The sequence below is a fragment of the Poromitra crassiceps genome, assembly GCF_964638095.1.
Source record: "Poromitra crassiceps genome assembly, chromosome: 4".
NCBI lineage: Eukaryota > Metazoa > Chordata > Actinopteri > Beryciformes > Melamphaidae > Poromitra > Poromitra crassiceps.
This window is the reverse complement of record NC_139626.1, coordinates 19177022-19190743: the sequence shown is the minus strand read 5'-3', so window position 1 is coordinate 19190743 and position 13722 is coordinate 19177022. Positions and strand designations below refer to the sequence as shown.

General features: G+C 43.0%; 1 protein-coding gene across 1 annotated transcript in view; it reads left to right on the top strand.

The window, feature by feature from the left end:
- Positions 1 to 13722, top strand: part of ryr2a (ryanodine receptor 2a (cardiac)) — a gene marked incomplete at both ends in the record, with an annotated part of 216432 nt that overhangs the window by 184736 nt on the left and 17974 nt on the right. The window contains 9 exons of the mRNA XM_083635808.1: positions 21 to 125; positions 819 to 900; positions 3124 to 3282; positions 4358 to 4512; positions 5339 to 5554; positions 5704 to 5976; positions 7317 to 7523; positions 9253 to 9546; positions 13702 to 13722. The exon at positions 13702 to 13722 is cut by the window's right edge and continues 47 nt beyond it. Of these exons, the coding sequence (XP_083491934.1) occupies positions 21 to 125; positions 819 to 900; positions 3124 to 3282; positions 4358 to 4512; positions 5339 to 5554; positions 5704 to 5976; positions 7317 to 7523; positions 9253 to 9546; positions 13702 to 13722 (1512 nt within the window). The remainder of the gene's footprint in view (positions 1 to 20; positions 126 to 818; positions 901 to 3123; positions 3283 to 4357; positions 4513 to 5338; positions 5555 to 5703; positions 5977 to 7316; positions 7524 to 9252; positions 9547 to 13701) is intronic.

Here is a 13722-nt window from a genome sequence, read left to right as displayed (position 1 = left end):
TGTTGCTGATGATATTGTAGGGCCCGTGCACCGGCAACCAGCAGAGTTTGGCCCACAGTCGTCTATGGGACGCCGTAGTTGGTTTTCTGCATGTCTTTGCTCATATGCAGATGAAATTGTCTCAGGTGAGTTAAAGGCACTACATGTTGCATTTTAATCTCAATAAATCATTATTGCTTAAGAAGGTATAATTAACATAAGCAAACACGACCATTGCCAAAAAGACTGGTAGCCTCTACCAGCCTCTACACTGCATTTTACATTGTGTGCTAATGCTACCAGATTTGGTGGAAAATCTGTTATTTTGCTTTATGACAAAAAGTTTGCTTTACGGCACAAAAGAGGAGGAGACCACTGTTCTTCCAATGCAAATGGAGATAAAGCTTTCAGAGTTTCTGGCAATGGCAGATGGTGGAAGGAGTGACGCCAATGGAAAAAATCACCAACATGTTTATCCTCTTCAGTAAGGAGGAGGGGGAACAGAAAGCAACAGACTTCTTAAATGTATATAAATAAATGTAAATGTAAATGTAAATGTATATATATATATATATATATATATATGTGTGTATAAATATTTATATCTAAGAGTGTGACTTGGCCGTCATTGGAGACTCATACAAAATCCTTTATGAACTCAAAATATAAAAGTTCACTCAAAATATTGTATTGTTATGGGGAACCCTGGTTGGTCAACCGGTCAAGTGCATAGCTAAATCCAAACCACATCTATAAAAAAACAATCTCTTAAATATTAATTATTTCTGCAATGGTAAATCTGAGCAGCTGTATATCTGTGTATGTTTGTATCCATTCAGGACTCCAGTCAGATCGAGTTACTGAAGGAACTGATGGATCTGCAGAAAGACATGGTGGTCATGCTGCTGTCTATGCTGGAGGGTAGGTCTGCTATCATAGTAGAGTTCCAGGGATAGAGGGTAACTGAAAGAGTTGCTAGACATACATAGAAGTTGCCTTTCTGCTGTCAGACCTGAAAATGGTGGGGGGAAAAGAGAGAGAGAGAGAGAGAAAATGTATTTGGATTTTTTTTTTTTTTGCAATTTGTTTTATCCTACTAAGTTTAGAGAAGCACAAGAAAGTAAATTTTATATTCTTCCATGAAATGTACCTGACAGAATCCAGCTGCCTTTATATATCACAGCTAGGCTCCTGAAGGAGGCTTTAGGCTGTGGCCACATGGATCCGTCAGAAAATGGGCAGAATTATAAAATGGATAGATTTATGTCTGTTGTTATGCCTCCACCGGTGATAGCCAGGCCGGAGACATTATGGATTCGGGTTGTCCGTACGTCCGGGCGTACGCCCGTCCGTCTGATGTTCGTTAACACGATATCTGAGGAACACCTTGACGGAATTTCATCAAATTTGCCTCGAACTCAAGGATGAACTGATTAGATTTTGCTGGTCAAAGGTCAAAGTTCAAGGTCACTGTAGCCGCTTCTTAAAAAGCCTATAGTCTCGACCTCATTTACTTCTCGACTGAAGTAAATGAACTGTATACTGTCCTGCATAACATGTATTCACCCTGTTACAAATACAAATTTAAATGGAAAAAAAAGATACAAACTTGGTAAGAGCAACATGAGTTTGATTTATATAATCACTTTCAACTTCAATAAATTCAATCATTCCATACAAGTTCAGAAAAGAGAATGTCAATTCTGTTGTCGGGTGGAACAAATCTCATCACTTTTAATTTAAGTCATTTACATAAACACAACTCTATTCTCCCCCTGGCCTTAGGTGCTAAACTGGCCTTAAACGCAAAAAAAAAACACTTTACGCCTGCCTACCGCTGACTCGGGAAGATACCGTCATGTTTTTACCCCCCGAAATGCGCTTTACGCTGAAGAGGCGTGGCAGAATAGGCCAGAATGGGCGTTTCGGCCTTAAATACCAGCCTAAAGCGATCTTCCCAACGGGTGTTAATTTTGCGGTTAACACTTTTCAAAACCAAGCCTTATTCAGTGCGCCGGGGCCAGTAACCTAGGCCTAGCTACTGTAAAAGTTAACTGTTGAAAATTCGATGTCTGGTTTTGTCACGAGTAGCCTACAGCTGAAGTCCCTCTCGCCATCAAGCAGACAGTGACGGAAGCATGTGTCTTTATGTGCGCCAAGGGGAGAATGAAGGACTAAATTGGTGGGAAATGCGGGGCTACTGTGTGCGTAATTACGCACGCACTAGCCCTGCAGCGGAGTTGCAGGAGAGAGAACCCAAAAAGGGATAAGCATACGTCCATAACAGCATGAAAGCTGAAAAACATTTATGGCAGTAACACACATACATACCGTTCCCATTATTTGAGCCGCACCAGCATTAATTGCACACTTTTTATAATGTCCTAGGTCTAATAACTGTTTGTTTGTTTGTTTTGGTCTCGGGCTGAGTGTATGTGACAACGGCGGGCGAGTTGATCTCGGTCCGTGTCTCAAGCGGGTTGGGTCGGATTAGATTTTTTAGGACCGTTGAGAAAGGAGGACAGCACTCCAAGTTCAATACTTTTATTGCCACACAGACGTTTGGGCAGCAGCCCTTCTTCAGCATGTGTGCGGGAGAGGTGTTTAGGCTATGATCTGTGATGCACTGAGATGTCCAAATTGGCATGGATAGAAGACAACATGCAGCCGCAACCGGACTGGATCGAGTCGCTCCGTGGATCGGAGCTTGGAAGGGAAGAATGTGATTTGTTTACTGCAGATCACCAATGGCCACAGTTGTGAATAATTCTATGCTTAAAAAGGCGTGGTTAAATGGTTAGCGCCGTGCAATCTGGCTTTATAGCGTCAAGGAAAAATTAGGGAATGCGCGTGACCACTGCCACTAATAGCGCCCAGCCATAAACGCAAATTTAAGGCCAGGGGGAGAATAGAGACCAAGATCTTTTGTCAAGACATTAGTAACATTTTCAACTCATCAAAATACAAGTCAAGTCTCAAGTCTTATGTTCCTGCATCAAGTGAAGTCTCAAGCAATTAAAACTGTGACTCGAATCTGACTTGAGTCCAAGTCATGCATGTCCACACCACACCACTGTCCATTACATCAACAAAACACAAACTCATATATCTTGTATCAAAAGTTTAAATATGTTGTTTCTGCAGGGAACGTGGTGAATGGGACCATTGGGAAGCAGATGGTGGACATGTTGGTGGAGTCCTCCAACAATGTGGAGATGATCCTGAAGTTCTTTGATATGTTCCTAAAACTCAAAGACCTCACCTCCTCTGACGCCTTCAAGGAGTACGACCCTGACGCAAAAGGCAAGGCTGTGAAAATATCTCCTTCATTTATCATAGTTTATTTAGAAAGCATCATGAATTATGTCAGCCGAATTAAATATGCTGTGCCAGGGGTTTTCAAAGTCTGAGGCTGTGGGCAGTGGCGGACTGCATAATCGGGCACGTCGGGCAAATGCCCAGTGGCCTGGCCTGGCCTGGCCTGCCAAAAAAAAAAAAAAATTTTTTTTTTTTTTTTTGCAGGCCAGGCCAGGCCACTCACTGAACAGCAGGCCAGGCGCCGCCTACTGGTTTACTAGTGGTTTTATTACTTTATTCAGGTTTAAAGTGGGTGCATCTCATTGTAAAATTGGACTTGGCCCAAATTGGGCTTCAAACGGCCCAAATTGGGCTTCAAACGGCCCAAATCGGGCTTCAAACAGCCCAAATCTGGCTTTAAACGACCCAAATCTGGCTTCAAACGGCCCAAATTGGGCTTCAAACGGCCCAAATTGGGCTTCAAACGGCCCAAATCGGGCTTCAAACAGCCCAAATCTGGCTTTAAAACGACCCAAATCTGGCTTCAAACGGCCCAAATTGGGCTTCAAACGGCCCAAATTGAGCTTCAAACGCCCCAAATTTTTCGCCGGCACCCTTCGGACGCCGGCACGCGCGTTGGCCCGTATCGGCCTGGCCTGCTTGGTATCTAATGCCCGGCCTGAATTAGGATCCCAGTCCGCCCCTGGCTGTGGGCCTCCCCTCAGACAAAGCTTTTGACAAAGCCCCCCACCCCACCCCCGGTTTACTTGCTTTCCATAGTGTCGTTAAATTCCTGGATGCCTATGGGATCATGATTGTTATTTGATCCCAACAATTATTTGATCTCAACAATTGAGATCAAGAGATCTTGAATGGAAACCTAATGAAGGGGAAAGCCTCGGCTGCCGCATTGGCATGAGTTCGCTTTTGGTAAGGTTTGACTTACATGTATAACCGGATATTGTACTGAATACATCCAGTTTGTATGATTTACTTACCTTTAACTTAGAATGCATCCAGTTTGTATGATTTACTTACCTTTAACTTAAATTAACTTAACTTACCTTACCGTAACTGACAGGTGTCATCTCCAAGAGAGACTTCCATAAAGCCATGGAGAGTCATAAGCACTACACCCAGTCTGAGACAGAATTCCTGCTGTCCTGTGCTGAGACCGATGAGAATGAACTCTTGGACTATGAGGAGTTTGTGGAGCGCTTTCATGAGCCAGCCAAGGTATTTCTTGGTATCCACAGGTCATTAAAAAGTCTGAAAATGTCTTATCTAAATCTATGGACTTTGAAAGTATTAAATAGAGGTCTTGATTCGCTATGTAATGTTTATTTTTTTGAATAACTTGCATTTAGATGAAAAAAGTCCATAGTAGTGGTATATTTAGTTGGGGGTGGGCTGTTTTGTATGTTTGTTTGTTTTTTGTTTGGGGGGGGGGTCTTAAAAAGTTTTAAAGTTGACTTTCTGAAACCTGCAGATACCCTGATTTGTACACAGGCCCAAGTGAAAATGAATGGATGGGTTAGATGTATGTAGCCTAGAGAAGTAGGACTCAAAGCTGAGCTGCTCTGCACATCAATTTGCTTTTGATTTGCACATTAATAACTGCTGTCTGCAGAGACGGACACTATACATCTGCACTTTGAACATTTAACTGCAGCTGTGCCACGATCTACCTAATCTAGCGTTGCCTGACTTTGCACTTTGAGCCGCAACTCTTATCATATCGTTTACATGTTGATATTCTCTTGTTACCATTGTAATGTTGCACTTTCTTCTTAATCATCTTATTTTAATACAATGCACTTTTCTTTTTAATCATCGTATTTTAATGTTATGCATTGTTTTAGTGTAATGTCTTTTTTATGGCATCAAGTGTTGGAGTCACAACCTAATTTTGTTGTACTCGACTGCTGTAATGACAATAAAGATATTCAATTCATTTCAAAAGCTGACCACTGCTGAACTTATATCAAGGGGATGCATGCTAAAGAGTGAACATGTTTTAACCAAGTAAAATATCAATTTAAATTCAAATGTGATTTGAAAGGACATTGGCTTCAATGTTGCGGTCCTGCTGACCAACCTGTCGGAACACATGCCCCATGATACCCGGCTGCAGACCTTCCTGGAGCTAGCAGAGAGTGTCCTCAACTACTTCCAACCCTACCTAGGCAGGATTGAGATCATGGGCAGTGCTAAGCGCATTGAGAGGGTCTACTTCGAGATCAGCGAGTCCAGTCGAACGCAATGGGAGAAACCTCAGGTAAGGATGGATACAGTAGGCGAATCAATGAGTGAATATGCAATGTATTTTTTGTGGTTTGTTTCTCAATGATTGCAAGCACAAAAGTGTCTGATCAGACCATTTCCACACAAGTCTAAATAGGCATCAAATCCTCACTGCTTCTCCAGGTGAAAGAATCCAAACGTCAGTTCATCTTTGACGTGGTGAACGAGGGAGGGGAGAAGGAGAAGATGGAGCTGTTTGTCAACTTCTGTGAGGACACCATCTTCGAGATGCAGCTCGCAGCTCAGATGTCGGATGCTGGTGAGCGTTCAGCGATGAAGGAGGAGAGTGAACGGGAGAAACCGGAGGAGGAGAGCCCTGAGATGGGCTTCTTCTCTGTTACCACGGTCCGGACGGCGCTGCTCGCTCTCAGATACAATGTTATGCTGCTGGTGAAGGTAAGAACTAGGGCTATGCTGCTGGTGAAGGTAAGAACTAGGGCTATTCAAAGATACTATTGTGACAGGGACTGATGTTTTGGCCGAGGTCCTTTTACTTTTTTTTTTTTTTACAGATTGTTCAGATTGTAAGCTTTCAAATGTCATACAATGTCATACATTGAAATAGTTGAAGAAAATGTGCTTATTTGAATGTTTGTACTCCCTTATGACTACATCTTCTCCAGGCTTGGGAAGTAACTCATTACATGTAATCCGTCTAGTCTAATCAGAATACAAAAAAAGCTAACTGTAATACCTCACCACAGTTATAGGGGGGAAAAATGTAATCAAGATTACAGTTACATTTAGTAAACAAATGGGATTACTAGCAGGATTACAATGTAAAATACATTATTTATTTATTTATTTATTTATTTATTTATTTATTTATTTATTTATTTATTTATTTATTTATCATATATTTATCCAAGTTTGTCTAATTTATGTTTGGTATCATGTGGCGCAAATAAATAAAAGAAAAAAGAAAAAACACACACACTGACTAGCATAGGATATGGTGGATGCCTGGTGTGCGTGAGATCTCCGGTTCGAAACCCGCTTGGATGCTACATTGATGGCAGTGGTGGGATTGCCCGATCTAGCTCTTCGGAGCCGTTCCTCCCGGGACGTGATGCGGTGCTAAGGCTGTGATGCAGTGTGTGGCCGGCGGTACGTTGCGGAAGTCCCCCCAGTTGAGCCTCGCTCCTGGCACACGTGGACGTGCTTCCAGATAGGCCTGACATATGTAACAAACACTTCAGAGATCCTACATGTCTGCTTGGGTAGCAGGCCTGGCCCTTACCGAATGGATATGTCGGATGCTTGGTGTGTGTGAGATCTCCGGTTTGAAACCCGCTCGGACGCTACACTAGAGACGAGATAATATCTCCCAAGATGGAAATATTGTTACTGTTATTGGATTATTATTCATGTTAAACAGGCGACACTACATAAATTGTCTGGAACCCTGCTGTAACCAACACATAAGGTCTGAAATGAGTGCTACAGGAAATATGTAAGGAGGAGCATGGCCCTAGATTCCAGAGTCAAATGTAGGAAATTTGTTCAAAAGTAATAAAAAAAATAACGAAAAGTAATCAGTTACATTACTTTTATATTGTGATACTTGGATGATTGACTCATTGGACTGATTACATTTTTAAAGTAATCCTCCCCACCAGGGTCTTCTAGTTTCATATCAGTATCGTCACTCTATCTTTAAAACTGAGCCCGCTACTGCCTCTATAAGATAGTGCATTAATTCAGGCATGAGTAAACTATTCATACATATTCCCCAGGTGCTGTCCATGAAGAGTGTTAAGAAGCAGATGAAACGGATAAAGAAGATGACTGTGAAGGACATGGTGACCACCCTGGTCTCCTCCTACTGGTCGGTCCTGGTCGGGTTTCTCCATGTAGCGTTCAGCGTGACCAGAGGATTCTGCCGGATTATCTACAACACCTTCCTGGGAGGCAGCTTGGCTGAGGGGGCCAAGACCATGAAGGTTGGTGTAACAATGCATTATGTAATAACATGACAAAATGTAATACATTTTCACTTCATTATGTAATAACACCACATTTTGTAATAATCTGCTGCATTTTGTAATACACAGCTTGAGTGCAATATGTCATAAATTTCCCCACATTTTGTAATAAATTATTACATATTGCAATGGTTATTACAAAATTTTGAAACCAGTGTTTTGTAAAATAATCACCATTTTGCCAGCGGTGGCCCTGATTGTGCACGATCATGTCATCAATTACGCAGTCACTGATTGGCCCGGTTACATTGTGATTTCAGGAAATCAATGTGGGCAGCTGGAAGTCAGCCCCAATCCATCTGCAGATCTATCAATGTGCTGCATGGGTAGCCAGTGCAGTAGGCTACATTGAAGTAAATGGCTGCGTATCAGATCCAAACGAAGGAAACAGAAATGCAGCAGGTGTAATTAACCCATAAGAAGACCGGCGTCCTTCAAGTTGCCTTATAGAGCTTTAACAGTCACCTTTAAAATGAGCGCCGGGCCTTCTAAAGGGGGAATTATGCTCACCCTGCCGTGAAGGGTGTGTGGGTGGAGCGAGGGGCGGGCGCGTCAAATGACGTAAATTTGTTGGGCGTGGTTATTCGCTAGCTCCGTCGGGCACTCGCGCGGTGCGACATTTTTTTCCTCACAGCGCGAGCAGCGCACGGCTTCTCTCCAAACATGTCCGCTTTCGAGCCACTGAGCCCTGAACACTGAGCTGTGTTTTCGCCACATTTCTTGACCCATGTGGTAGGCTATAAACTTAGATTTGCAACTGTTCGTTTTTAGTCATTTCACCAAGTAAATGTGTTGTGTTGAGAGCATTATTGAGAGAGATTAAAAGCAGCACAGAGTAGTAGGCTATCAGGGCTGAGAAGTAAAAACGGCTTTCAGTAAAAACAAGTTTGGTGAGTCCTTCATGTGCTGATGTGCGGTCGTTTGAAAGTGAAAGCGCACTCAGTACTGCACAGAGTTTCATTGCGACTTTTCACGGGCTGTTCTCACCATTGTACAATACATGCTGATCACTTTCTGAGTATAATGGCATCACCCCCAGCGCGAGGTCTACACGGTGACTCACGGAGACTCGCGGGGCCCCACCCCCACGGAGCTTTGCTCGAGTATAAGAGCACCTTAAGCATTCCGGCGCTAGTGTCCCACATTAAGCTTATAATGTGTGTGTGTGTGTGTGTGTGTGTGTGTGTGTGTGTGTGAGCGGCTCCCCGAGACCATAAATGTCGTAAAATCATCAAAAATAGCCCACCAACAGATACAAAAACATGAGCATAATATGTGTTTAATGCAATGTGTGTCTACCTGGGGATCGAGGTGTCTCCCTCTAACTGCAGCCCGATTCTGTGCACTCTGCAACGGCCTAGTCGCGCTGGAATGCCGGGGGGCTTTCTGGAGCGAGTGACAGTGTCACTGGGCTCAGTGGGCTGGCAAATGCCGAATGACACAGCGCATGTGCAAGTGACGTTTCAGTCTCAGCTATGATTGGATATCCCTTTATGACGGGATATGGTGGTCAACCCCAGCCTCAGCAAACAGTGAAAACAGGGAAATGGCAATATTTAGGATTTGTAACAAATGTCTCCTACTTTTTGACCCTAAATAACACAGTTGGAAGGTTGCATGAAGTTTGCATGCTTTTCAAACCTCGCCTCTCACAGGGTAACATCAAACATCTCCCACCCATCCCCAGGTGGCTGAGATGCTAGCCAATATGCCTGACCCCACCCAGGATGAGGGAGAGGGAGGAGAGAAAAGACCATCTGACAGAATCTCTGCAAAGGAGGACCTGGCCGACCTGGCCATCAATCCTGATGAGACGGAGCTATTGTCGGACATCTTTGGCCTGGACTTGAGGAGGGAAGGAGGCCAGTACAAGATTACCCCTCATAACCCCACTGCTGGTCTGACTGAACTGCTCAACACCCCAGTTCCCTCCCCAATCCAACCCACAGTACCCCCACCAGAACTCAGACAGAGGCACCAGGTAAGGAGTTTTTCTTTTAACACATTGAGTGCCAGCGATGCCAAATGGCGTCAGGAGAAATTTACCGTAGGCTGCCAGCGACGCCAAATGGCGTCAATAACTCCAAATTCATATTTTGACGGGGGAATGTCGATATAAGCCTCTTACATCGCCTCTTACAATATGGGAGCTATTGAATGTGTCTAACCTATTTTACAGAACCCTTAGGTGGCGACAGTGCCCTCCCGATTAGACAAAGGCCAGGAGAAAAGAGAGAAGAAGTCATGAGGAAACGGAAATCGCCATTGATATGCTTGAAGCATAACGTCGTTAGCTGTGCCTGTGAACAGCAGTCATCTGCTGCCACAATTGAGCCCCATCCGTGTCCGCTGCGATAGTCCATCCATATGATTTAGTTGCCGACACGGCGACACCAGCGTCAAACTCAGAGCAAACCGCAGCAGAGCAGAGACACTCGACTCCTCCCACCACGGAGGAGGAGGAGGAGGGGGGTGGGGCACGCAGGGCACTAACAGCATACAACCATTGACAGTACACACACACCCAGGCAGCAGCAGGCTCGATGTTTGTTCAACTCAAAGCAGAATTCATTCTGTCGCCTTTCTAACATAAAGATGTGATTATCTCATAAACTAATTTCAGCATGCTTTTTTCGGTCGAAAACACTCTTTTTCAGAGGGGTGTATTTCCAAAATGGAACGGTTTATAAACACAGTTTTTTTTTTTTAATGAAACAGAAGGGTTCAAAGTTTCATTGAGGCTATTGGTTGTCCATATAAGAGGAACACAAAAAATGATATGGCTATATTAAAATGCATTGCGGCCTATGTGGCACAGTACAGCAACCTTTTGCCCAAGGGCCGTGGCACTCAAAGTGTTAAGTCAATGATTGTTTGGACATATTGCAGGTGGAGTGGTGTGTTACTGTACATTCCAAGGGACTCTTATTATTATTCTTATTATTCTTATTCTTATTACTATTATTACTATTACTATTATTATTAGTATTATTAAATTGTATTATTATTATTATTATTATTATTATTATTATTATTATTATTATTATTATTATTATTATTATTATTATTAATTGTTAGTATTATTGTTAGTATTATTATTAACTCATTCATGGCCAGTTTAGGACTGCCAATATTTAGCACAGGCCAAAGATTTTCATAATTGTTGGTCATCTTTCAAGACCCACAGTAAATTATCTATTAGCACCAAAGTGATTTGCAATACCTCAAAATGAAGATGTACGTCTCTGGGTTCACCAGGAAAAAGAAAGTGAGCTTTTAGCATGTTCTGTACTCTACTTATAGCCATTTATATACACCCTGTTTTCACCAAAAAGGTCTCTCGGAGAAGAGAAACAGCAGAAAAGGCAATTTTTGTAAAAGACACAATCTCAGGCAGAACTCGCTCTCAATTCTTTTATTTTGAACTGTATTGACATCAGACATGTAAATATTATTCATTATGACACAAATGACAAAAAAAAATATATATATATATATATATATATATATATATATACATGAAGTGCTTTTTTTACATTCAACAATACAGTTTACTCAGTGTGAGTGAGTGTGCAGACAGACACACAGACAGACAGACAGACAGACAGACAGACAGACAGACACACAGACAGACACACAGACACACACACACACACACACACACACACACACACACAGAGAGAGAGAGAGAGAGAGTTCTGTCCACAGCTGCTGCTGGATCGCACCTCCTTCCCCCGCAAATTAGCATAGGAGGGGAACACCCATCTGGTCTGAGATCAGCGTCTAGCCTCCTCTGCCTCTGCTGCATCGTTTTCCTCCTCTCGTTCGGGCTGCCTGGGACGAATGCTGCGACACAGGAACGGGTCCGGCTTGGCTTTGGGACCAGGCGCTGGAACCGGATCGATCATGTTCGTCATGGGTTTGACTACTGCGAACAACTCAATCCAGGTTCGCCCTGCAGCAAGGCGAGCAGTGCAGCGCGCCGAGGGGCGTTTCAATGGCGTTTCTCCTCTCTACAAGGAAGCGCATTTCTCTGTTTTTCCTCCTGCTCATTTCAAAACAACAGCTGCGGTATGTGTTTGATCGCGTGTAGTCGGCTTGACTTTGAGGCTAAGGACCTGATAACATGTCACAGGCTGGGGAAGTGTTTTAACTACGCGCTGCACTAATAAAAACAAAAACACGTCAAACACGTCATTGGCTGGGAGGGCTATTCCTGATAACACGTCAAAGACGTATTTGGCCATGAATATGTTAAGGGTTTAAGGCCGTTGGTCAAAACTATAGGATGAATCAGCATGCAGTTTCTCAGCATCCCCGCGGCAGTTAATAGTATGAGTTGTGCCAAACAAACGTTAATATCTCAAAAGCTATACATCACATCGCTTATATTTTGACATTCTGAGTGAGAGCAGAAGTAGCTCAAGAGTTTGATGTATAATATATACATGTCGTATAAAGTTGTGTGAACTGTCGCAGTTTTTAAAATGTAAACAGAGTTAGCCGGCTAGAGTGAGATATGCAAGCCTCGCGCCACTTGGGCTCCATAGGGTTCCATTGCCGTTGCCACCCAGTGACGCGGTTTGTTTACAAAAATGCTGCTCGGCTGATCCCTCGTATTGGGATGGGACAATGTGTAATCTCACAATTCGATTTGATTTGTGATGTGGGGTTCACGATTCAGCCACAATTCGATGTGATAAAAGTTAGATGGATACAAAGTGTGATTGTACAACATTGCCATTATTTATTTGACAAAACTAGAAATCTTTTTAGCAATGTTTTTCTTGCAGTGGTAAAGAAGAATAGTTGCCCAATAGACCCTTTCGTGTCAAAAAGGCAGGGTAAACACAGGTGCAAGCAAAACACTAATGAGGGTTTCCAACGTCCATGATTGGAATTTGGAGTCAAACTGTCAATCATAATGAAACAATTCATGCTAATCAATAAAGAAAAATATTTTATGGAGCAAAAATATTAAAGCAATATTTTCCTTCTCAAGGTCTCAAGGGTCTCATTCTCAAGAGAGACCTTCTCAGTCCCCTAAGAAGACTACTGTTTTTGGCTCACACAGGGTTTTGATTCAAATGATAACAGGACTTATGGGTTCATGGCATGAGAGATGTACCACCCTCCTACACATGAATGACACCTGGTTCATGACATGAGAGATTTACCTCCCTCCTAGACATGAATGACACCTGGTTCATGACATGAGAGATTTACCACCCTCCTAGACATGAATGACATCTGGTTCATGACATGAGAGATTTACCACCCTCCTAGACATGAATGACACCTGGTTCATGACATAGATTTACCTCCCTCCTAGACATGAATGACACCTGGTTCATGACATGAAAGATTGACCTCCTTCCTAGACATGAGTGACACCTGATTCATGACATGAGATATTTACCTCTCTCCTAGACATGAATGACATCTGGTTCATGACATGAGAGATTTACCTCCCTCCTAGACATGAATGACACCTGGTTCATGACATGAGAGGTTTACCTCCCTCCTAGACATGAATGACACCTGGTTCATGACATAGATTTACCTCCCTCCTAGACATGAATGACAACTGGTTCATGACATGAAATATTTACCTCTCCTAGACATGAATGACACCTGGTTCATGACATGAGAGATTTACCTCCCTCCTAGACATGAATGACACCTGGTTCATGACATGAGAGATTTACCTCCCTCCTAGACATGAATGACACCTGGTTCATGACATGAGAGATTTACCACCCTCCTAGACATGAATGACACCTGGTTCATGACATGAGAGATTTACCTCCCTCCTAGACATGAATGACACCTGGTTCATGACATGAGATATTTACCTCCCTCCTAGACATGAATGACACCTGGTTCATGACATGAGATATTTACCTCCCTCCTAGACATGAATGACACCTGGTTCATGACATGAGAGGTTTACCTCCCTCCTAGACATGAATGACACCTGGTTCATGACATGAGATATTTACCTCCCTCCTAGACATGAATGACACCTGGTTCATGACATGAGAGGTTTACCTCTCTCCTAGAACATAATGTCAGAGAAACAAAGCATCTTGTAAAACTCTGGCTGGTTCCTCTAATGAGCTGTTTTCTCTTCTAGTCGAAGAGCTCTTCCTCAGAG